The 25,264-nt window shown below is 45.5% G+C and overlaps 1 protein-coding gene across 2 annotated transcripts in view; it reads right to left on the reverse strand.

Annotated features, from left to right (window-relative positions):
* Cnga3 (cyclic nucleotide gated channel subunit alpha 3) overlaps positions 1-25,264 on the reverse strand; it is a 42,420-nt gene that overhangs the window by 13,511 nt on the left and 3,645 nt on the right. For both annotated transcript variants that reach the window (XM_076915053.1, XM_034521696.2), the window contains 2 exons: positions 16,977-17,111; positions 3,916-4,095 (listed from right to left, as the gene is read on the reverse strand). In XM_076915053.1, the coding sequence (XP_076771168.1) occupies positions 3,916-4,095; positions 16,977-17,077 (281 nt within the window). In that variant the 5' untranslated portion in view covers positions 17,078-17,111. The remainder of the gene's footprint in view (positions 1-3,915; positions 4,096-16,976; positions 17,112-25,264) is intronic.

Below are 25,264 nucleotides of genomic sequence, written 5' to 3' on the forward strand. Positions count from 1 at the left end.
AGTAATATGAGTTCCTCAGAGAAGTTATACAGACTCGTGTGTCGCCTCTTGGCGATGGATTTCCAACAAAGGAACAATTCTGGAATGGTTTGCTGGTGTTTGGGGACGATGGTAAGCTGAAGAGAGAGGCAAAGTGGGGCTTCTATGCAGGGGCGGGAGGAGGGTAAGGGGGTGAGGTGGTGGTGTGGTGGTGTGGTGGTAATGGGGTAGTAGGGTAGAGAGGTAGGATGGTGGGGGATGAGGTGGGGGTGAGGGGTCAGGTGGGATGAGGGTGTGAGGTGGTGGGGTGGGAGGTGGAATGGTGGTGGGGTGGCTTCTGAGGTAGGGAAAGTGAAAACTAGTGTGCTTGGCTGGAGCTTGGGCACTTATTCCTCCTGCAAGTAGTTCCAAGTGTTCACATCACTTCTGGCCATGGGCCAGGCCCTGCAGGGAGGCAGAAAGAGCACAGCTCCACAGGAATGGGAGTGGTTTCAATGACTCAGGTCCATTCTGCCTGAGGTGACTGTGCCAGCAGCCCCACCCACTTCTCCCCAGCCTTTCTGTTGAACAGTGCTTTGTTACTATGAGGAACAAACTCTGTGTGTGTGTGTGTGTGTGTGTGTGTGTGTGTGTGTGTGTGTGTGTATACATACTTAGGGCTGGCCAAAAGCTTGGGGGAAGAGAGGAAAAGTACTTGGCTAAATGCAGGCTTCTGGGTAAATAAGGATTAGCGGTTTGAATCCCCTCCAGTGAGCAGGGTGGTGAGCCGGGTATCACAACATGACTTACTGGGACCTCTGCCTTCTGTACTTCCAACCTTTTCAAGTGAAGGGAATCTGGAACCTTCTACGTTGGACATGAGGGAAGGAAACACACCACCCAAGGAACAATTACTTGCTATCGTCATCTGCACAGATCAGACGTGGCTCTCCAATGTGCCCTCTCTCGAAAATGTAGTCACAGTAACTTCTCTCTTCCAATCATCAGGCCAGAAAATTGACCAAAGGCAAACTCATTTCCACATTTAGTCTTGTGTGTCCTCTGCTCCCAAACCCTTTAGGAATCTCTCTGCTTCAGGTTTATGGCCCCCCCCATCTGTGATCTACCCAAGGATGTGATAGAGGGTATGGCCAGTTTTATACAAATTAGATACCATCTGTTGCAGCATCCCATGGGTGTTATCCTCAGGTGGTTGCTGCCAGGACAAGTTTGTGACTGAGACTTAAGAAAGCCAGGTGGATTTATAGAGTTAAATTGTACCTTGCCTTTAGTGGTCACTGTTGCTAGCTCATAGGAGACCACTGTGGGAGCCAGTGGCTGATGACACCTCAGCCTGATTTAGTGTGCATCTTCTCTGCTATTTTTTTATTTAAGGTTTATTTACTTATTTTATGTATGTGATTACAGTGCCGCTATCTTCAGACACACCAGAAGAGGGCATCGGATCCCATTACAGATGGTTGTGAGCCACCACATGGTTACTGGGAATTGAACTCAGGACCTCTGGAGGAGAAGTCAGTGCTCTTAACGACTGAGCCATCTTTCCCGCCCCTTCTCTGCTATTTGGATTACATTTGCCCAAGACTTCCTCTCCTCATTTAAGACGAGGCCTCAGTTGCTTGTTTCTAGATTATTCTGCTCATTTGAAGATTCCCCAATGACTAGAAATCCCTGGGAAATGGTGGAGAGAACATAGAGCCCCTGGGGGTCAGGGACCCTAATTCCACAAGGCTAGTTCCACATGAGAGAGAGTTTGCTTTGCCATTGGGACTTGGCCTCTAAGAATGAAAAACTCCCCTCCTCCATGAATCCTTCCCTCCTGCATCACCACATCCATCAGCCACCCTCAGCCATTTGGTGAGTGGCTGGTCTCTGGTCTAGCCAGACCTTGCCCAATGTGGTTCTCACCTAACCCTCCAGCTATTTGGTCACACTGGGAAATGTACTGAATACAGCAATTGTCTCCACTAGTCTGAGGTTGTAGAAAAATTGATTTAATCAGCTAAGGAAGTCTTTGTTTGCTCAAAAGACATAGAGAGAACCCAACTAGCTATAGAAAGTTCAAGACTTCCTTTCCCTGAAGAGCAAGCAAATGCTGAGGGCAAAGGTCCCACTGAGTCCTTGTCTGGGTTTATGACAGCACCTGGCTCATCACTCTGCTGGAGGATGAATAGAAGGCTGGAATCTTAGGGTTTCATTGCTGGGAAGGGACACCATGACCAAGAAGCTAACAATTCTCTGGGGCTAGCTTACAGTTTTAAGAAGTTCAGTTTACACTCATCGTGACAGGAAACATGCAGTGTGCAGGCAGACATGGTCCTGGAGAAGGAGCTGAGAGTTCTACATCTTGATCCTTAGACAGCCAGGAGGAGACTGTCCTTCCCAGGCAGTCAGGAGGAGGGTCTCCTCAGCACTGGGTGGTTTTTGAGCATGTGACCTCAAAGCCCCACAGTGTGTACTTCCTCCAACAAGGCCACACCCATCCCAGCAAAGCCACACCTCTTAATAGTGCCACTTCTCATGGGCCAAGTGTATTCAAATCACCACAGCTAGTAATATCTTTTCTGGGTACTGGTAATGGAACCTGAGTGCTTTGAAAGAGCAGCCAGTGTTCTTTACCACTGAACCATCTATCCCAACTCTGTGAGACAGAGTCTCTCACTGATCTGGAACTCACTAAATAGGTTAAGATGGTCATCCAGCAAGCCCCAAGGATTCAAAGCATGTGCTCTTGGGTCTGAACTCAGGTCTTCATGTTTGCAAAGCAGGCACTACATTGACAGAACTCTCTCCCCAGGCCCCTGAACTCTCTCTCGTTCTAAGAATGGTTGTGTATTTCACTATCTACTGTATGTCCTGCAGCACAAAAATATCTCCCTCATATTCAAACATGGAAGTACAGTGGAGGTTTCAGAAAGTTATGAGGTTTCTCCTGAAGTCTCATTGCTGTCTCTCTCCAGAGGCCTTGTGTGTTTACTTAGAGGCCCCAGACAGGAGCCTTTCTTTTTATCAGCACAAAACCAAATGGTGTTGTCTCTAGCAAACCATACAGAGACCATCTCACATCTTACTGTTCTTGGTATACCTCAGAGGAGTCTGACAAAGGAGAATGCTTAAATCCTTAAATGCTTCCCAGAAAGCAGGCTCTAGGCAAGAATCCCCCTGCTAGTGAACCCTAGGAGGTCAGCTTTCTCTCCAGGTCCAACCTTGCTTCTCTTCCAGACTGACATGAGCATCCTAAAGAGACCTTTGGATGCCTGATGGTTAGTGAGTTGAGGTGGGCTGTATAAGACCTTTAGCCCTGTGGCCACAGATAACTTCTCAGAAATAAGAGAGACAGAGATTCCCATGTGTTGGTAGGGGCAAAGAGAAGAGAACCACCGAAGGGCACAGTTGCAGTTCCTTGGGGGAAAGGGTTTGGGCCATGCAAGAAGGTACATTGTCTGTGTTTACCCCACTCATACCCCTCTCCCTGCCCAGTGCTTCTTGCTTTGACATGACTGATTCTGCAGGTTGATCATTTCAACCTGTGGATCTTATTTCTAGGAAATGCATGCACCTCTACAACATACCACTTGTGTGTCTCCTCAACTCTTCTTGTGCAAAACATTTCCTGCATTTGAGCAAGACGGGTCATCATATAATCTGGGATGAGGGTCCTCATAGATGGTTGAGGTCAGAAACCCCTGATTTGGGGAGCTTTGTGTAGGATGGGTCAAGTTTAATTGAGGCTGGGAACTCAAAGGTTTTCTGGACTTGGGGTGGAGAATGTTAGAGCATGTAGTAATCCCCAAGGGACGTATGCTTCCTTTCAGAGATGTCACACAATGGGGTCCCTCAGGTTCTCTTTGGAGCATCTAAGCTGGGCCCATGTGTTTCTCAGCTGTCTCAGCTGGTGTGGTGCAGGTGACCCATTTTCTCTTTTCTTTGTCTTACCCTTTCTGTTCATCTGGTGGTTTCTGTCCTCCTGGGTTGGGCTTGGCATTGCTTTCCCCGCTGGACACCTCCTTAAGCTCAGTTCCTTGAAGTCGATCCAAAAAGGAGTCAGGTGTCTGGTCTCCATGGTGTGTGCGCCTGGCAGCCCACGCGCGAATTGAGATGATGAGGCGTGACACCCTGGAAGGGGGACAGGAGAGACTAGAGAGAATGATGGACAAGAAAAGACCCCAACCTGGCCTTAAGGGGCCAGAAGACGCAGAAGTGATCAGTAAGGTGAGGCTGGGGGCCTGAGGTTCAGGCTTCTATCTCTACCGAGCTCTTTTCTCCCCCTTCTTTCTTTCTCTATCCAGGCTGGGACAGAGCCTCATTGATCAATCATACTATGTCTTTATTATGGCTTTGTTCTTTCTACTCTCCCGTGGCCATGCTTTTTCTAATGGGCATCAGCAAGCACTTCTACTCATTAATCCTTTTGCCCAGAGCAGATCTCTTGTTTGTTAGAATTGCTAGATGAGAACCAGGGAGCTCAGCACCTCTGCTCTCACAGAGGACCTGGGTTTGGTTCCGAGCAGTTTACAACCAATTATACATCCAGTTCTAGAGTTGATGTCCTCCTCTGAACTCTATGGGCAGGAGACACATATGGTACGATACATACAGGCCAGGCAAAGACTCATACACATAAAATTTAAAAAAGTAAAACCTTTTGAAAAAGTATTGCTTAGCATAGGAGCAGTAAAAGTATACAATGCTTATGGATTAAATGTGAAATGGTCCCCCATGGGTTTCTATGTTTAAACCCTCGGTCTCCAGTTAGTGGTACTGTTTGGGAAGATTGTTCTCAGCTTTAGACAGTGTCTCCCTCTCATGCTCTGCTAAGGGAATAGAAGAAAAGTCATCCCCACCCTCCTCTGACCCCCAGCTCCAGACAACTGACCTACAATGCACCACTCCTGACTCTGAACAACTGACAGCCCCACTATGCTGGAGTTGGGCATTTCACTCAAGGTCATTTTCAGCCCTGTGTCTGTGATGTATTATCAAAGAGAGCCAGAAATGGGGGAGACATGCAGGCCTCGCAAAGGCCATGAGGATCTACGGCAGCTGCCTCCCCAGCCTCTCCTCTGCCCCCATGGCCTTGTCTCTACTGCAGACCACATGGCTATCCTAACACAGTGCCCTGCACAGCCTACCCAAGGCCTTTTCATCTGCACTGACTTGAAGATGTTCTCTTCTCTGCAACCAGAGACTCGAGAGAGCACGTCTTATTAATATAAAACACTGGAAACCATTTCAATAGCCAGGTACAAGAAGCTCCTTAAAAACTAAGGCAGAGGGGCTGGGGAGATGGGTCAGTAAATGAAATTCTTGTGCAAGCATGAAGGCCTTGATTTCAGAGCCCAATACCCATGAAAAAGCCAGCAGGGAGGGTATGTGTCTGTTGTCACAGCACCAAGGGACAGAAAGAAGGACCTTTGGAGACTACTGGCTGGCCATGACCTTCAGATTCAGTGAGAGATGTAGGGTGAACAGCAGCAGAAAAAGACACCTAATGTCAATCACACACACACACACACACACACACACACACACACACGCACACACACATATCACACACACATACACATATCACACACAGACATACTATATACACACACACACTCACATACCACACTATACATATATATGCACATATCATACACAGACACCACCCACACAGATCACACATAGACATCAACCACATAGATCATATACAGATACTACACACACAGATCACTCACAGACACCACACATACACATCACACATACAGACAACACACACACATCACACAGATATCACATACACATCACACACAGAGACAACACACACATACACACAATCACGAATACCACCCACACAGATCACACACAGATACCACCCATGTAGATCATACACAGACACCACACACAGATCACATAGAGACATCACACACACACATCACTCACAAACATACCACACACACATAGACACCACATATATATTTCACATATATCACACAGAGACATACTACATACACACATACTATATACACATAGACACACAGACACCACATATACACACCACACACAACACATACACACATCACACACATATACCACACACACACATAGACAACACACACATCACACAGAGATATCACATACATATATCACATACACACATCATACACAGACATACTACACACACATATACAGACCCTCACATACCACACACATACATTACACACAAACATCACACACATACATCATACACAGACATACTACTACTACCATCCACACACACACACACATCATACACACTTCACATGTAGACATACTACATACACATATACAGACCCACACATACTCAAATACCACCACACACACACTGGAATAGAACATTCTCAACAATTAAAAAATATAATGAATAAATTATCTATTTATTATCTGCTTATGAATTTATCTGTTCATTTGACGATCAGCTTAGCTAGCAGTATGGATAGATGGATTGGTTTAAGAAAATTACCAGAAAGTAATGAATGTGGCGTCTGCGGAGCACCCGCCGTGACAAGGCCGCTGGCTCAGCTCTAGCCACCCACACAGCCAGGATTGCTAGAAGCAGCTTCAGGTAAAGCTCAGCAAGGGGAAATGGCTTTCTTCACATGCTTCTGTCATTAAAGCCAGATACAGGTACCTTCAGATGGAGGCAGAGCCCGGACACGTGCTAACCTGCTGGCTGCTTTCGCAAAGGTGCGTGCATATTACAGAGTCTAGAAGCTCTGAGGAACCTTCCACAGCTATTTCAGAAAATATCGTCCTTACTCTATCACTGTATCCATCTGTTGGTTTTGTTCTGTGTTTCTGAGAAACACTCGGTATTATTTTTTTTTTTATTGAAGTAATTTCAAGCCAAAGCTGTTCATCTATAACCTTTCTGAGCTTAGAACATCAGGCTAAAGAGAATAGATCTACTCACTGTCAGATTTTAGAGGGTTCTGCTCCTTGCCCCATTCTTCAAACCTTCAGCTCTATCTAGCACACAGTGTGAGGTATCTCCACATTCTTTCTGCCTCAGTCTCTCTATTCCCAATGAAGATTGTGCAAAGTCAGTTACCTGGCTGGTCCCTGGCTTGTGAATAAGCTCCGTGCGGATCCAGCCAGTCCTTGGGTCTCCATGGCGATCCTTTGCTGCAGTATGGAAGATGTCTCCTCACATGGTGAGTGAGACCTAGGAAATCAAATATGCAGCATGCTAATTGATTTCAAGCTCATCCACCTCCTGGACAGTCAGGGGTGAGATGGGCAGCTGGGAAAAAGACACCACTGCAGATTCTCAAACCAGAGGTCTGTAGCAAATCTTGACTCTGGAGATAAAAATGACCCTTTCTTTTATATTAATTTATTGTGGTATATATGGTATATAGGCATATACATGTGCATGTACCTACGGTGCAAATGTGGTGGAGATCAGGGGACAGACAACTGTGGGAGTTGCTTCTGTCCTTCCACATGTGTGTCCCAGAGATTGAACTCAGATTCTCATGCTTGGCAGCAAGCTCCTTTACCTGTTGAGCCATATTGTTGGCCCTAAGTGACTCTGACCAAGAGCAGCTTTTGATCAGTTACTGTATATGAGGTAAGTGAAGGAAGTGGAACCAGCAGAAAGTGTTAGCATGTTCTCCATCAGAGATGGGGCCAGGAGAGGTCCCAGTTCTCTCTGTCTTGGACCATAGTCAATGTTCCCACACACAACTTCCTGAAAAAGATCTTTTCCTGCCGATATGTCACGGACTTCTGTAGCAAGTGTACCTCCTCCTGGAAGCCTCCTTTTCTAACCTGTGCGCGGTGGGTGCACTTTCTGACCTGTGCGCGGTGGATGCACTTTCTGGGCAGTTATGTATTTGTCTGGCAGGTTTCCTACCATTCTGGATCGTGACATGGATTTGGCCTACCTCTCCAAGCACAGCTAAAATAATTTGAACACTTCTCAAGACAAATTCATTCGCCCTTTGCCCAGCCCTGCCTCTGTCCCCAGCAACGGAGCAGTACAGGGAGCCACTCTGTGCATTCAGGGTGAACAGCGAGTACTGATGGGGCTATGACCACACTGTTTGGTTTAGGACCTGGACAAGGGACTGGGGCACATATTTTATGTACCAAAGCAGACCAGGCCTCCAGGTTCTCCCAGCATCCCTTAGTCCCAACTTGGCAATACCCTGCCCCCAACCTGAACTTTCCAGCCCTCAGAGGTTCTTCCTTATGTAATCCAGACATTTTGGTCCCCTCACTCTCTCCTCTCTCTTCGTTCCCTCTCTCTGTGCATGCTCTCTTTTTCCCTCTCTCTCTTCCCTTTCTCCTTTCTCTCCTTTCCCATGGTGACTTCCCTGGCTTCTTTTTTTGGGGCCAGTGAACATGCCTGCCCAAAAGCAGCATATGTGTGTGTGTGTGTGTGTATATATATGTATATATATATGTATACACACACACACACACACACACACACACACACACATATATATATATATATATATATATATATATATATATATATATATACACACACACACACACACACACACACACATATGGCTTGAATTGGCTCATTTCACCAGCTGCAGAGAAATAACTTATCACACACCTTGGTACAGAGCAAGCTATGCTGGAAGTGGAGCCTGGCATCTGACAAACTGCCTAGACTAAGACTGGGGATATATTCAGGAACACCTCTCTCTCTCTCTCTCTGTCTTAAACCCACCCTGAGGATAAATTTGACCAGTCTGATTAAAAGCCAGCCAGGCAATGTCCCCTAAGGATCTGCACTTCACTTCTGTGACTCTAGAGGAAACCCAGCAAGGCAAATTAATTCTATCACATGGCCTGTTCCAAACTAATCGGCTTTCTTAACGAGATGGTTGAAGCAGGAGGCAAACATTAGCTTCAGGGAAAAGCTTCACTCCCTGTGGTGTGTGACTAAAAGTCAGTCCTTGGATCCCAGGTATTCAGTCCCTTCTAGCAGCATGTGTCCCACAGGGATAGGGTGTGGGGATGTTGGACTGATTTCCTTGTACAACTTATCCAGGATATCTTTGGATAGCCAGGATTTCCAGCAGGCACATCCTCCTCCCAGCTTCTCCCAGCAAGGTCATTTTTCTGCTGGGAGCACACGGAGTTGGACAGCTCCACTTACTGTGTGGCCAGCTTCGGTGATGGAGACCTGTCCAATGTCTGGCTGTTCAGGCCACAGATCCCAGTCATTATTCCTCAGGTTCAAATCTCCCCCCATCACAGCTATCTCACTGTGACTACTTTCTGAGGTCTAGCTTGGCCATACAGGGAAACTGAGACCACTTTATGATTACTGGGGCTAAGCCAGGAAGTCTGTGTTGATTTGTGTGCTGTTGGTGGCTCTCAACCTTGCGACACAGGTTGCTGATGACCCCAGTGTCCCTAACTTGTATAAGTGTGATTGATTTTTTTATTTTATTTTACAGCTGAATATCAGCTCCCCCCAATTTATCTGAGTCACATGATGTTTTGGGGTTTTTGGTATGCAGAGGAATCATTTGTGTGTGTGTGTGTATGTGTGTGTGTCATCTCCTAACAGGATCATAAATACAACAGGCCACGTGCTGTTGACTGACATATTACTGTGTATCATCAACTGCAATCATTTTGCCACGTGCCCATGCAATACCTCTGGAAGAGAGCAAAGATAAGTCCAGAGGGCTTAAATAACTTCCCCGAGGTCACAAGGACAAACAGCAAAGGGGCATCCCACCCTACTTCCAAAGCTGCCCGCATCTGCTCCTTGAAGTCTCCTTTATGTTTTAACTGATAGTGTAGATGAAAACAAAATTTAATGGGATGTGGCTAGGGACCATCCCTGTGCCTGGGGACCAGCCCCATGGCAAGCTGTCAGAGGCATGGTCTGGCCCACTTAGCTGTATTATATGGATTGGCGGGGGAGGGGGGGGGAATCTAGTTTTAAACCGCTGGATGCAAATCTCCCCCTGTACCCTTAAGAGACAACTCATATCTTACCAGTATGCATAGAAGAGACACTACCAGAGGCCCTGCTGTACAGCAGATGCTATGGTTGCCCTCCTGACATTCTGTAGACAACAAGGGTGGGAGGTGCATCCCAGAATGCCTCAGTCTGTTTTAGAGGCTGTAGCAAGGGGAGAGGGTGTATCTCTCTTGAGTCCTTGAATCTGAGAAGCTGGCATGGCCTGGGAGAAGAGTAGCAGCTGATGGCTAGAGCTCTGTCAGAGCATGTATGTCCAGAAGATGCAGAGGCACTTCTGAGGATGGAGGTGTTTTGTCTCTACTCACAGCTCTCAGGGGATGCTCTAACTTCATGTAGCCCACCCAGCATTTCCACTTTGTCTTCTGTCTGTTCCCTGCACAGGACCAGACTTACTGGCACAGGGAGCAAAGGAATCGAACTCAAGACATGTGAGGTGGGCAAGGCAGAGCTGTGAGATACTTCACACAGACTGCCTTACACCTGCTTTCAAGACAGGTGGCAGAGGGACAGCCAAGAGGCTGGGTGTAATATCTTGTTCCAGCACCTGTCTGCTGGGTAACCTGTGGACTGGTCACTCACCATCCCTAAACTTCAGAAAGAAATTTTTAAAAATGTGCAATCCTGTGGTGGTTTAATCATTGCTCTAACACTCTGGCCCTGAGAGGCACACTTACACTGGAGGATGAGGAGACCCTTCTCTGACGTGAATACTGGGGATCTGAGGAGGCCATTTTTTTCCTGATGCATCTCCTCACTTGCTTTGGGATGCCTGGGATTCTTCTGTTGATTATGTCTTTCTTTAGCTTCTAATCTTGGTGAATGTCTTGGGGCCATTTACACAGCAAATCTAATCGTAGCCTGTGTTCCCCAAAGATGCTCAGCTCAACAAGAGAACATAGATGTCACAGGGATCCTATCAGGTTGCCATGGATTGAAGAACTCCCACTGGCTACTAACACATGCTCTATGGTCATACCATGGTGCCGTTCCCTGACAAGACTTCTGGGAAGGAATCCGTATTGTCAGCGACATGGCTGTTGTTACTTCTCAGAGAAACTTATCTTAGCAAGCACATGGAAGAGAGATGGACAGAGCATAGAGGAATGGAGTATCTGAGGTGACATTTGAGCCCTCAAGAAGACACGGGTACCAAAAAGGAGAAGCTAGGTAGTCAATGTGATGGTGGGAATCTAGAACCTTCCAAGGAAACTAAGAGGCAGAAGACAGAGAGGTCTGCCAGGATCTGATCCCAACTCTGGTGACAACTTCCGGTGCGATGCTGCCTTTCAAGAACAAATTATTAACGGGGTCAGACTGGACCCTGGCATCCTTGAAAAGCTAGCATCAGCCACCTGCCCTAAATAAGCCAATTCAAGAGACAAATTAATAGTGAAAAGCAGAGAAAGATTTACTTCATGTGGCCACATTAGGAAGAGGGGTTAAGAGGTCCAATCACTCCCCAAGTCCATCTTTGGGGTCCTCGTATAAAGTAAAGCCAAATGTATACAAAGTTAAGTCATTCTGGTCAAAGTATGGTTCTGCTTGTCATTAGCCCATCTTTGCCTGGACTCCAGATGATCTCCTACAAGATGATCTGACAAATAGTCAACCAGGTATGAAATCCATTTACAGATTAGTTCCCCTCTGGCTAGTGTCAGGTTTCAGACTCTTGGCTCTCTGAAGTCAATAGTTACAATGTTGCCAACACCAACCAGTACAATACACTGAAATGACTTTTAAGAAAAGTTTCAGATTGTGGAATCCTATCTCTAAATCTGTTTGTAGAGGGCAGTGAGTGTTGGGAAGGTTTCCAGTGTGTATTTCTGCGTGAGGGCAGAGGTGCCATAGACAACAGAAATGTTGACTTTGCAGTCTGAGTAACATTACGTTACTTGGATGACATGGGGACAGGAGAGCAAGCACACATGACCTGCCTGCACCCATCTAAAAAACATGATACTATTCTTTTCTTCTTCTCAAGCCCCAAGGACTCTGAATAGTGAGAATCCAGTGCCATTGGGCACGTGTGACCAGAGAACAGAAGCCAGTGCATTTTAAAGTCTTTTGGTCCTTGAGAAGCAGGGTGAAGATGGTTTTCTTTGGTGATAATTGCTTTGGGCTCTTCCCAGTCATCAGCATGAGGAAAACCTCTTCTCTGTAAGACACAGACCCCTATTCCCCAAAGCTCGCTCAAAATAGCCACACCAGGAAATGGGTAGGGATTTGGAGTTGCCCTCAGACCTCATTGTACTTCTCTGTAGCACATCCTGAAGTCTTTCACTATTGCAGTACCTTAAAAATAAGCTGGATGGCTCCGGGGTGATTGAGTGAAACAACCAAGTAGAAAAGAAAAATCCAAGACTTTTGTGAGACAGTCTTATGTCACTGAGGCTGGCCTTGAACTTATGATTCTGCTTCCTCAGGCTTCCAAATACAGAGATTACAAGCTTGTGCCACAAGCCCAGGTTGAGACATTTTTTATTTTTGGTATTTTCAAAGTGTATTTTTTTTTCCACTCAAGGGGAGCATTTTCATCTCTTCGTATGACATTCCCTTAGGAAAATTATTCTGCTAACTTAATAAAGAGAAAGGAAAACTGGGCTTCCTATGTGTCGAGAGATCTGCTCGCAAGGCTGTCTCAGGGGACAAAGCATTGGTAGTTCTTTCTTGCTATGGGCACTTAGGGAGGGGCCAGTGGCATACTGATGCTAAGAAGCCCATTCTATGACTGGGAGCAATGTGCTCTATTTCGGTATACCAAATTTCATTTATTCCAAAAGCTTCCCCAAAGGACTAGAATTTGAAAGCATTGATGTGTTTGTCTAAACACTATTTCTCTCTCTAAAATGGTGATTTAAAAAAAAAAAAAAACAAACCTTAAAACATTTTTTGTCTGTGCCAGAGAACTTTTTCAACCTGCTGTCTGTGCACCACATGTCTGCCCTAGTACCTGAGAGGTTGGAAGAGGGCAACAACTTACTTGGGACTGAAGTGTAAGATTGTTGTCAGCCACCATGTGGGTGCTGGGACTTGAATCCCTATCTTCTGCAAGAACAGCCAGTGCTCTCACTCCTGAGCTTTCTCCACAGCTCCATTTGCCCAATCTTATGTGGAGAATAAGTAAGTGATAGATTGTGTTGGGGAGCCCTGGAGGGACCCTGACTCTGCCTCAGTTTCCAAGGCAGCTTTACTTCTATCCTGAGCACATGCTAGGCTCCCTTGCTGATCCCAAGGAATACTCTGGAACTTACTGTATACATGAAATGTTAAACTCCAATGGCTGCTCAGACCATTTCCCTTCCTCCCTGACAGGTGCTGATGAAGACACCCTGCGTCTCTAGATAACAGGCATCCGTTTGGCAGCATCTCACCTAGGAAGTGAGATTACATTCAAGTGGCTATTAGTGGACACACATTGTCTTTAGCCCCTTTCTCTGTCTCCAGCCTAGAGATCAGAGATATTGGCTGCAAGTTTGAACTGTGAGGCCTCCCCCATCCTCAGTAAGACTTGATTTACTCTTCTTTCATGTGTGTCCTGGTTTCCTCTCCTCAGAGACCCTGCCATGCTTCTATCTCTGTCTGTCTGTCTGTCTGTCTGTCTGTCTGTCTGTCTATGGCGTTAAATAAACCACGTAGCCTCAAGGAACAGTCTCTGTCTCATGTTCTCTATGGTGTCCTAGACTTTTCTCTTCTTTGGGTCAACTTCTTTGTTTGAAATAAGAAACATTGACTCAGGCAATAGGAATTGGTTCCCAGAGGCAGGACACAACATCTGCTAATACATGTCCTTGAAGGAACTTCCATGTCAGGTTTGGGTGTGAAGGTAAAAGAGCCACAGCACAGGGTCCAGAAGTAACATCAGATTCCTGGGGGTTGAGATGTTCCTTCCCCTCCCAGCATTTTGGAAGGATGGTGATGTAGGTTTGCAGTCACAGGGGCTAGTGTTTGGAAATTTCTGACCATCGATGGCTTATGTTAGTTGCTTCACTGCTGTGTCCCAAGACAAGCAGCTTAAGGAAGGAGTGTTTATTTTGGGCTCTCGGTTGGAGGGTAACATCCATCACAAGGCACTCGGTCACACTGCATCGATAGCCAGGAAGCAGAGATTCGAATACTGGTGCTTCTGCTAGCGTTCCCCCATGATTCAGTCTGGGAGCCAGCCATCCCAAGGTACTTACAGGAGCTCTTCGGCACCTCAGACAACCTAAACCAGAAGCTCCCTCATGGGCATGCTCAGAACTGTGACTCTTGGGGGATTCTAGAGCCCATTAAGCTGACTACCAATACCAATCACCACATTTGTTACGGGTCTGCTGTGGACTTGACGGGTAAGAATCCAGACAAATCAAAGCACAAACAGAGAGAGAGGAAGGGAGGCTTGCAACCGGGTGAGAAGAAATGGCAGATGAGGGCTGGGGAATGGCTGCTTAGAGCCCTGAGTTCCCATGAGTTTATGTTCCATAGCAGGGAGAAAATTCTAGCCTTGTATGGGTAGGACATTTCTACAGCGGTAGGACAAATGCCAAGCATAAGCAAGTTTCTCGTGGTTCAACTCGAGCTCCCCAGCAAGAACTTAAGACCCACAGAATCCTGAAATGGCTCAGCAGGGAAGGGACTAGTCATGCAATTCTAAAAAATTGAGTTTGATTCCTATAACCCCACCACCACCCCAGTAGAAGAAGAGAGCTGACTCCCCTGACCTCCACATGGGCACTGTAGTACCTATGCACCCCTAAAAAGTAACATAAAAAATTAATAAATGTAGCAGTCACCGAATAGGTTTCCTCCTGTGTTCTAACTTGGACCAGGAGCTGAGGGGAGAATGCTGTCCCATTTCACAAATGAAAACATCGAGGCATGAAGGTCTCTCCCAGAATTGTTAGTAAGTCCTTGGTTTTCAGACAGCCATCTGTGTCTGGGTGTCACTGATGTACCTGACAGCTTCTCTAGGAAGGGGAAACTCATTCCCCACAAAGGTCAGGTCACTGTCTGCTTCCTGACCTTGCCTTAGAAATGAAGGGCAGGGCATTTGACTTATGGGGTCTCCCTGTGCTCAGAACAGGGGCTGGTGTAGAATGACAGCCTAGTAAACTTTCTGTGTATCCCTGGGGTCCTGTGGTAGCCTGGATGTATTTTTATGGTAGAATTATACTTGCTGTCATTTGAGTCTAAATTTGCTCACCTTGTCAAAGTAATAAAACTGTATTTAATGTGTGTATGTTCAAGTGTGTGTAGGGGCACACATGAGTGCATGTGCATGTGTACGTATAAATATATGTGTGCATGTATGTGTGCATGTGCATGCATGTATATATGTGCATGCCTGTGTCTGTGTCCGTGTTCATACTTGTGTGTATGTGTGATTATCTGTGTGTGCTCAAGTATGCATGTGTTTGTATGTGTATGTGTGTGTATGGATATATGCATACACATACCTGTGTCTGTGTGTGCATATGTGTGCATGCATGTATGTGTGTCTACAAGGATGCATACATGCTCATGTGTGCAGAGATAGAAGACATCCTATCATATCATTCTTAGGAACAACATCTACTTCCTTTGAGACTGTCTCTTACTGGACTAACTAGAGCTACCAACAAGGCTAAATTGAATCACTAAAGCCAAGGTGTGTCCATCTGTCCTTCTCAGAGCTGGGGTTACAAGTTCATGCCAGGTTCAGATTCAGATCTTTGTGCTTATAAGGCAAGTGCTTTACCAGACTAAATGATCACCTCCATTTTAAAATGTAACAATCTATTCCTCATTTTTTTATTTAATTGTAAAATTGGAAATCAAGTATTTAAATAAGGGACTACTCTAAAATAAGAATAAATTGAGACTTTGAGGACTAGTGTGCCGATTCAACCTGACAGGATCTAGAATGCTTTAGGGGATAGGCTTCCCTCTGAACACACAGAAGAGATTAGCTAGAGTTAGCTGAGGGGAAAACATATCCACTGAGGGTGGCACCATTCCCTGTCTGGGATGTGGGATGGAGGGTAGGCAAGAAGGCCAGCTGAGCAGCGTCATTCATTACTCTCTGCCCTCTGACTGTAGAGGAGTCTGTGGATGTGACTGTGGACGTGGATGTGACTGTGGATGTGACTGTGGATGTGGATGTGACTGGATGTGACTGTGGATGTGGATGTGACTGTGGATGTGGATGTGACTGTAGATGTGGATGTGACTGTAGACATGGATGTGGATGTGACTCTGACTGGATGTGCCTGTGACTGTGGATGTGGATATGACTGTGGATGTGACTGTGGATGTGGATGTGGATGTGACTGTGGATGTGGATGTGACTGTGGATGTGGATGTGATTGTAGATGTAAATGTGACTGTAGACATGGATGTGGATGTGACTGTGGATGTAGATGTGCCTGTGACTGTGGATGTGGATGTGACTGTGGATGTGACTGTGGATGTGACTGTGGACATGGATGTGGATATGGATGTGTCTGTGGATGTGGATGCGACTGTGGATGTGACTACGGACATGGATATGACTGACTGTGGACGTGGATGCGACTGTGGATGTGACTATGGACGTGGATGCGACTGTGGATGTGACTGTGGATGTGGATGTGACTGTGGACGTGGATGCGACTGTGGATGTGACTGTGGATGTGGATGTGACTGTGGACGTGGATGTGACTGTGACTTGTGGATGTGACTATGACTGTGGATGTGATTGTGACTACTGTTAGTAGTTGTTTCAGGCTCTTGCTGTCCTGACATCATGATGTCATCATAATGTTTGTGCCCTGAACCTTGAGCCACAACAACCTTTTCCCCTTAAGATGCTTTCCACAGAACAAAAGAAACTAAGACAGTACAAAACACACACACACACACACACACACACACACACACACACACACACACACACACACAAAGGACTGTGAATCCCCCAGTGCCATCTTGTGGCTGGCCAACACTAAGACACTCTTCTCCATAATCGAGGGCATGGGAGCCATGCATCAACTCGTATGAAACAAGCCCGTCTTACCTGCCGAAGCCATTCTCTACCTGATCGAGGTCTCTGTCCGAGTCCTTTACTGAAAGTTGGGTTGGGGAGGGCTGTGAGCATTGGGTGTTGACCTTGGCCATCTTTATACTGGTCACATTCAGCCCCGAGTTGGCACTATAATGTCAACACAAAGTAGGTATATCATCAGGACACCTGCAAAGCCAACTTATTGTAGACGAAGATTATAGCACTGTTTTTTTTTTTAAATTTATTTTTATATATGAATGTTTTGTCTGCATGTATGTCTGTTCATCACGTGTATGCCTTGTGTTTATGGGTGCCAGAAGAAGGGATCAGATTCTCCAGGGAACTGGAGTTGTAGACAGTTTTTAGCCACGCTATGGGTACTGTGAACCAAACTGGTTCTCTTGTAAGAGTAGCAAGCGCTCTTATTAACTCTTGAGCCGTCATCTCTCTGGCCTTAATGTACCTTTTAAAGTTGGTTGTTCAGCTCAGTGGTATACTGTACTTGCTTATTGTAAGTAATAAATAATAATAGTATCAGTAGATTGCACTTGCTTAGTGTAAGTAATAATAAATAAGATAAATAATAATTTTAAGAAATCAGCAGATTGGACTTGCCCAGTGTAAGTTACAAAATAGGAGGGTTTATTTTCAAAATAAAAGTTTCTGAGTCATTGTAGGAGCACAGGTCCAATTACAGCTGCGCGCAGGAAACTGGGAGCTTGCTGATCTAGCCTGCTCTGACTTCCCTGGAGCCGAGAGTAGAAAATTACTAAGTCAAGCTTTGTTGACAACCTGCAGACACAGCAATCATGTACTTTGTAAACTCTAAAGGAAATGGGATATAAAACATAGAGATGAAATCACATATGGTTTCTGTTGAGAAGGGGGGGGAAAAAGAGGAATGTAATCAGCAGAGGAAAAAGAAGAGACCCAGATGAAACTCAAGAGTGCTCAGCCAATGAGGAAAGGGAGGGTGGGGCCTAAGTCAGAGTGGAAAAAACTGTCCTCTGTGCTCAATCGCTGTCTCTGGGTTTTTGCTACGTTGCAATACAAACTGAGTCACTGCTACTCTGTGCCTCATGAAGTCAGGGTCCAAGTTTCTGACACCTAATGTATATGGGGTCCTGAGTTTAACACTAGCACTGAAAACAAACAAACAAGCAACAATAACAAATAAACAACAACACATTCTGCTTCTAGACTTAGCATGTGAAAGAAAATAACAGTATTAGATATTCTTAAATCCCTTAAAGGTGATGGCTAGGTCCATGTGTGGTGGTGCAGACTGGTCATCTCAGCACTCAGGAGACAAAGGCGGAGGGAGGGGGTTGGGGAGCCTGCTGGGAGTTCAAGGCCAACCTGGCTTATATGGTGAGCTGCAGGCCAGCCAATGCTACATAATGAGGTCCTATTTAAAAGCAGGTGATGTCAAATGCAAGACACACACACACACACCTCATTTAATGATTACAATGGGCTTTTTGTAACTGTTATGGCTTCCATTAGATAGCCATACCAAACTCAGAGATGTGAAGTAGCATGCCCAACCAAAATAAGATCAAACCTCCACTGTTTGCTATGCCACAAGTGATACAACGTTTTCCTGCAGCTGACAGGGGAAGGTGTCTCTATGGTTGAGGAGAAGAGGAAGCTGATGTAGGAGCACAGCTCTTGTGACTGGCATGTTTATAACTCCTGGAGAGGTCTTTCAGCTTCAAGATAGTCCATTGAAGTTGGGGTCACCCAAACAGGCCATCATAGGCTCTCTGGAGGAGCCCCATAGTCCAAGTGTATCAAATGTCAGTAGAGGTCACTTCAGGGAGATATGCTAATTTCTAGAAATAGCCCAGTGACTTATGGGACTAAATGAATTCTATATCCAAAGGAAGGTCAATTCAAATTGCCCAGGGCACGGTGAAAAGCAGCCAGTGGCCCTGAAACCAAGGTCAGAACATCTGGCTACCTAGGGTGGGCCTGGCTCATCTGGGCCTTGACTTATCTCTCATGTCTGATGGCTTCAACCTGTAATTTAAAATTTTATAATTTCTAAAGAGAAGTAAGATAAAGCCTGTGGTTTTAGCTAGCATTAAGAAAATATTGCTGTGATAAAGGACCATGAGCAAAGGCAGCTTGAGGCAAGAGGGTTTATTTCATCTTACAGCTTGTAGTCAAGGCAAGAACCTGGAGGCAGGAACCAATACAGAAGCCATGGAGGAGCTGTGTTTCCTGGCTTGTTTAGGTTGCGTTTTATACACTCCAGAACCAACTACCCTGGGGCGGCACCACCCACAGTGGGCTGGGCCATGCTACATCAGTCATCAATCAAGAAAACACCTCACAGGCTTGACCACAGGCCAATCGAATGGGGGGCATTTTCTCAATTGAAAGTCTTCTTCCCAGATACCTCTAGCTTGTGTCCAGTTGTCAAAAACTAACCAGCTTTGCCAAGGACCTGCCATCTAGAGAGGCACCTGGTCCTGCAGATGGTACCAAGAAACTTGGACTTTACTCTGACATCCAGTGAGGATGTGTCAGAGATACAAAGGTCCCTCTGGCTGCATCAGGAAGGATGTATCCAGAGGGACCTGGGTGTGAATGAGGAGAGCAGCAAAATCTGCTGCAGGGTCTCAGGAAGAGAGAGAATAGTAGCCTGCACTAAATAGTCACTGGCCTGGATAATGAATTGGATAAACTGAAAAGCCAGTGAATAGGTAGAAAGTACCAGGATACAGTAAAATATGCCAGAATACTGCATCAGTGAGTATAAGGGCTAGTAGTGGGGGAGGGGCTGAGGATGATGTCATCATAGCTGGCTTTCAGAGCAGGGCTGCAAACCACAGAAGCAGGAAACTGGGGAAGGGACAGGTTTAAGAAGAGAGGGATTCCAGTTGGGGATGTCTGATGTAGTCGTGGCTTTTCTGTGGCAGTACTAAGATAGCATGCCCGGAGCAAGTTGTAGAATAAAGAGTTTATTTGGGCTTATAGTTTCAGAGGGTGAGAGTCCACTGTGGTGAAGAAGCACAGCAGTAAGCAACAGGCAGCAGGAGCTGGAGCTCTCACATCTTCAAATGCAAAGCACACAACAGAGAGCAAGCTGGAGATAGAACATGGTTCTTCTTCTGAAAGTCTGCTGCCCCCAGTGACTTTCTCCAGCAAGGCTGTACCACCTAATCCTCTCCAAATATCACCACCAACTGGGTACTAAGTGTTCAAGACTATGGGGAGCATCCCTCATTCAAACTACCACACCTGTGGAGACTTTGGAGCCCATGTATGAGATTGGCTAAAAGTAATAAACTCGACTTAAAATTGTCCATTCAACATTTTTTAAAAAGATTCATTTATTTATTTTATGTATATGAGTACACTGTAGCTGCCTTCACACACACCAGAACAGGGCATCAGATCCCATTACAGATGGTTGCGAGCCACCATGAGGTTGCTGGGAATTGAACTCAGGACCTACTAGAAAAGCAGTCAGTGCTCTTAACCGCTGAGCCATTTCCTCAGTCCCCATTCGACATTTTTAACAGAGCAATTACTATGTGCTAGAGAACATTCTAGAAGCCAGGATTTATCAGAGAATAATAATAGATTATAAACCCAAGACGCTAGAGTGTCCTCTGTTCTCTGTGGATGGAGCTAACAGCCCAGTGAGGTCCATGGCAAGTTTCAAAGCAGTGGGGATTCTGAAGTTGAAGACAAGAGACTCTCCTTTGTTAGGAGACCTCAGTTGAGAAAAGGCCTCCATCAGAGGCCTGTATGCAAATCGTTGGCATTTTCTCAACAAACGATTCATGTCTGAGGGTCCAGACCATAGTGAGTGGTGAGCTCTCTGAGCAGGTGGTCCTGGGTTGAAGTTAAAGTAAGCTAAGCCATGAAGAAGAAGCCAGTAGCCTAGCATTCTCCCACTGTTCATGCTTCAGGTCCTGAGTCCGCTCTTTCTGCTTGGGTTTCTGCCCTGACTTCTCTCAGTATTTATTGGACTAGAACATGGGCATGTAAGCCAAATGAAACCTTTCCTCCTCACGTTGCTTTTGGTCAGAATGGTTTTATCATGATAACAGAAAGGACAGTAGGACCCTAGGACACTTCCTGGTTGTGGTTCTAATAAGCGCTCCTCTAGGTCCAGGTGTGGCCAGGGGGCAGTTATCTCTGAGGGATGAGGAATGGAAGAATGATCATTTTGGCAGAGTAACCACACTCACATGTGTAGGGATCCTTGAGACACAAGGTGGACCCAGGGCTGGGAGAGCATAGGGTAGGTCATAGACTAAGAATCAAATATCACCATGCTGTCACAGTCTGAAGTCAACCTCAGGGGCACAGTGAAAGAGTTATCTGTCAAAGTAGGCAGTTGGGGCATGTATAACTTCATAGTGTTATTGATAACTGGGCCTGGGCAATAGGCATCCATGATCTTCTACTTCACATCTTTCTGTTCATCTTTTAGTTCAGTGGTTGCTATGCCAACCAGATCATACTGGGTAGCCTGGTAATACCTCAGCTGTGCTGTGGGCTAGTGGCCTTCCACTTGCTTCCCCTGAGGAACACCTTCTTGCAACACTTCAGCTGTTCTGTCACAGGCACAAACCCAGAGGCACTTAACAGACTTAATACCCCTTGGGCAACACTTGATTAATTGAATCAGGGCTCAGAGGATGTGTAGTCTTCTATCCCTCAGGAAGAGAATTTTGAAGAACACTCTAGGGGCTCCTTGGAGAGGCCCTGCCGCCTAGAGCTGTGGTCTGTTTGGTGATGTATGGTGGCTTTGGAATACAGGTGCTGATGTTGCAATTGAGAAAAGCTGGGCTTGGCTCTGTCTGGCTCTGAAGTCCACAATGGGGTGGCTTTGGTTTACTGTCCACCCCATAAGGGACTAGCAATGTGAAACATAATTTTATTTTCCAAAACAGGGAAAAGGCACGTCCTGCCAGCTGTGAAGGTGACCTCAAAGTGGACTCACAGGTTGGAGCTTAGAAATGGTTTGTGAGCCATCTCCCAAATGCATGTGTGTTCTGTGTTCTAGAACTTGGGCAGGGAACGAAGAACACACCATTTCAGATGACTTGTATTTTCTTTATAATGTGACTAAATATGTCCTCATCTCTTCCCTGGTCACCACTCCAATCCTTTCATTGACTCCTTGCCCAGTATGTCCCAGGAACTAGGAACTAGGCCTGTCCCTGAGGGTTGTGAGGCTGGAGAATGCAGGTCTGCGCCCTGGGGAATCACACAATTCAGTGACATGTGCATGTGTAGACACAAGTGGGAAGGGGTAGTGCTAGAGGATTGAAACACACAGAGGCAGAATGGAGAGCCATGTGGATAAGGGAGAGACCCCAGCTGTGCCTTAGGGACCCATGTGGAGGTCCCTCCAAACAATCACACAATTCACTCAACACCAACCTCATTAACCATTATGCTGTGCACCTTCAAGGGTTTGACTGAGACTCTTGACACCACGGAATTCAGCTTTGCCTTTGCTGTTGGCCTGGCTATGTGATTAGGTCAGGCATTGACGTGACTCACAAAGATGCCAATAATCTGTACTTCTCTTTTCTTTTACCCAAAACCTTGGAGAAATCCTTTGTTTTACTAAAAACTGCTTCTCCAGATTCCTTGCATGTACATATAGAATGGAATCAAAAGCACATGGGGTCAGGGCAGGTCAGAGATATGAAGGATGGCCCCCACCATAGGGCTGCCTCACATGTCCTGGGCACCTGCTCTCTGCATGTCCTGGTCTCTGTTCTGATATCTTGAACTGTGTATTAATTTATTGGATCCTCACACAACCTTGTGAGTGATTCACACTGGAAATTTCCATCTCACCTGCCTGGACAGGCTCACTTTATTAAGATAAACTCCAAACAGCCAACAATTCCCACGGTGTTCCATGTCTGGAACCTTTCCTCGAGCCACTTTTAATAGTCATTATATTCTTCCTTTCCACCCCCAAACTCCAAGGTAGAAGAGAAATTCTCAGTTACTGAGTCCTGACTCATTCTGAGACCTGTGAGCCAGCCATGGGACACACATTGCCATACTAAGTTCCAAGGGTTAGATGCACGAAACACGCTAGCAATTTTAGGGTGACATAGAAGGAAAGCCCCCAAAGCTTCTCAAGACAAGCCATGTTTGAGAGTTTAAGTGGCTTTACATAAAAGATAAGTTAAGAGATCTTAAAGAAGATATAAATCAATAGAAAGATGTCCACCGAATGTGTCTAAATGTCAGTCAACTGGCAAATGAACCAACAATATGAGGTAAATCCACACAATAGATCACTACCTGCCAAGGAAAAAGAATGAAATACTAGGGGTTTTTTTTTTGTTGTTGTTGTTTTTAATTAAAATCCGTGTTACATGCTGTAACATGGATGGGCATTATGCTGAGTGGAAAAAGTCAGACATGGAAGACTCTGTGATTTCATGGAATCTTGAATAGATAAATCCATAAAGACAGAAAGTAGATTAATTGCCTAGGTTGGAGTAGGGAACTTAGAAAGAAGAGGGCTGCTAATAGGTACAGTGTGTCTTTTCAGGGTGTTTAAAGTTCTAAAATTATATTGTGATGGTTCCCAAACTGTGGATATACTAAAAATTCAATACTTTAAGTGAGTAATCATTGTAGTATATGAATGATGTCTTTAAAAGAAATAATATTCCATCTAAAATTAAAAATACCCTAAAATGCAGAATTCATAATATCTGCTATGAGAAACTGACTAAACATAATACAAACACAATATACAAACCAAAATATAAACACAATTAAAGGGAGAAATGTCAAAATAGCACATTCATCATCACCATCATCACCATTACCACCACCACCACCATCATCACCATTACCACCATCTCCATAGCCACAAGACCACCACCACCATCATCATGGTGGTTTGATGAGAGTGTCCCACATAGGCTTGTGTGTTTGGATACTTGGTTTCCAGTGAATGATACTATTTGAGGAGGTTTTTAAGGTCCAGCCTTATTGGAAGAAGCATGCCACTGGAGTGGACCCTGAGAGTATGCAGCATCACCCCACTTCCAGCCGCTTTCTGCTTGGTGCTCTGGTTGCATGCCTGTTCCTGTTGCTGCTATGCCTGCTACTGTTGCAGCCATGCCTGTTGCTGCCATGGCTTCCCACCATTATGGTCTCTCTTCATTTTATACGTTTGTTTTGGTTGTGGTGTCTTTTCTCAGCAACAGAAAAGTAACTGATAAAATCAACACCACCTCTGCAAAAAACCCCACCCCCACCACCATGACAATTCAAGAACAGACTATGCTAGGCATTGCACTACAAACTTTTACTGGTATTGACTAATTTAATCCTACCAATAACTCTATGAGGTAGTATCAGCACTATTTACTTTACAGATCGATGTGCTGGGGTAAAGAGTTCACACAGCCTGGACTACCTAATTAGCCAGAATTAATCTAAAGATGAGTCTTCCAGTTTAATCCCCGACTCTCTCCAAGGGCAATTTCTGGGACCAATAAATATCACGATATCCTCTACCTGCTCACAGGGTCCAAAGTAATCTCAGGTCTTAAGGTGTACCAGGGTGTGCTGGGATGTGCTCAGGGCTGCGATAGAAAGGGATAAGTCTTTGCAGAGTGTGTGGACATCCAAAGCCCAGGCTTGCCCCAGCAGTAAGATGGAGGTAGCGTGCTTGAATTAGGAGAGTTCAGTTGTTTCCTGAGGTGGTAGGATCCTTCCTCCTCTAAACTCTATGCATTTTCATAACAGAAGCAAGAAGCTTCCAGATGCCAGCTGCAGAGTTTCAGTTCCTGCCTGGGAAGAAAAATGAGCACTGTTTCCAAGAACAGGAAAGGACTGAGGGTGAAAGAGAATGTTCCTGAAACCAGAACAAGATTACCAATTACAGCTGTTAGTCTAAGAGGCAGAATCCTGTCTTATGCTTAGGACGAGTCTTGATCTTCTCCAGAGCTTCCAGGGCCCTGGATTCCTCAGGTCCAAGTGTACTCACAAAGCATTATAATAAGATCCAGCTGTTTGAACTGGCATTACAAGATGAATGTGGTTCCCAGCTTTTACTAGAGTTAGGGAGTCACTCCATTGCTGCTCTCTTGAAAACTACTGTCTTTCTTGCCCAGACCCTGTACTAGTAAGGCCAGGCCAGGAAACTCTCAGTACCTTCTCCATGCAACTACAGGAGGCATCTTTTGCTAACTAACCTTTGGCATATGATTATGAAAGTAATCTGTTCCCATGGTTGGAAATACTGATAGTTATATCTAAGTTCAGGAGCTGTTGTAAAGCACTCACTT

Source organism: Arvicanthis niloticus, chromosome 17 (assembly GCF_011762505.2).
Source record: "Arvicanthis niloticus isolate mArvNil1 chromosome 17, mArvNil1.pat.X, whole genome shotgun sequence".
In the NCBI taxonomy this organism is placed as follows: Eukaryota; Metazoa; Chordata; class Mammalia; order Rodentia; family Muridae; genus Arvicanthis; species Arvicanthis niloticus.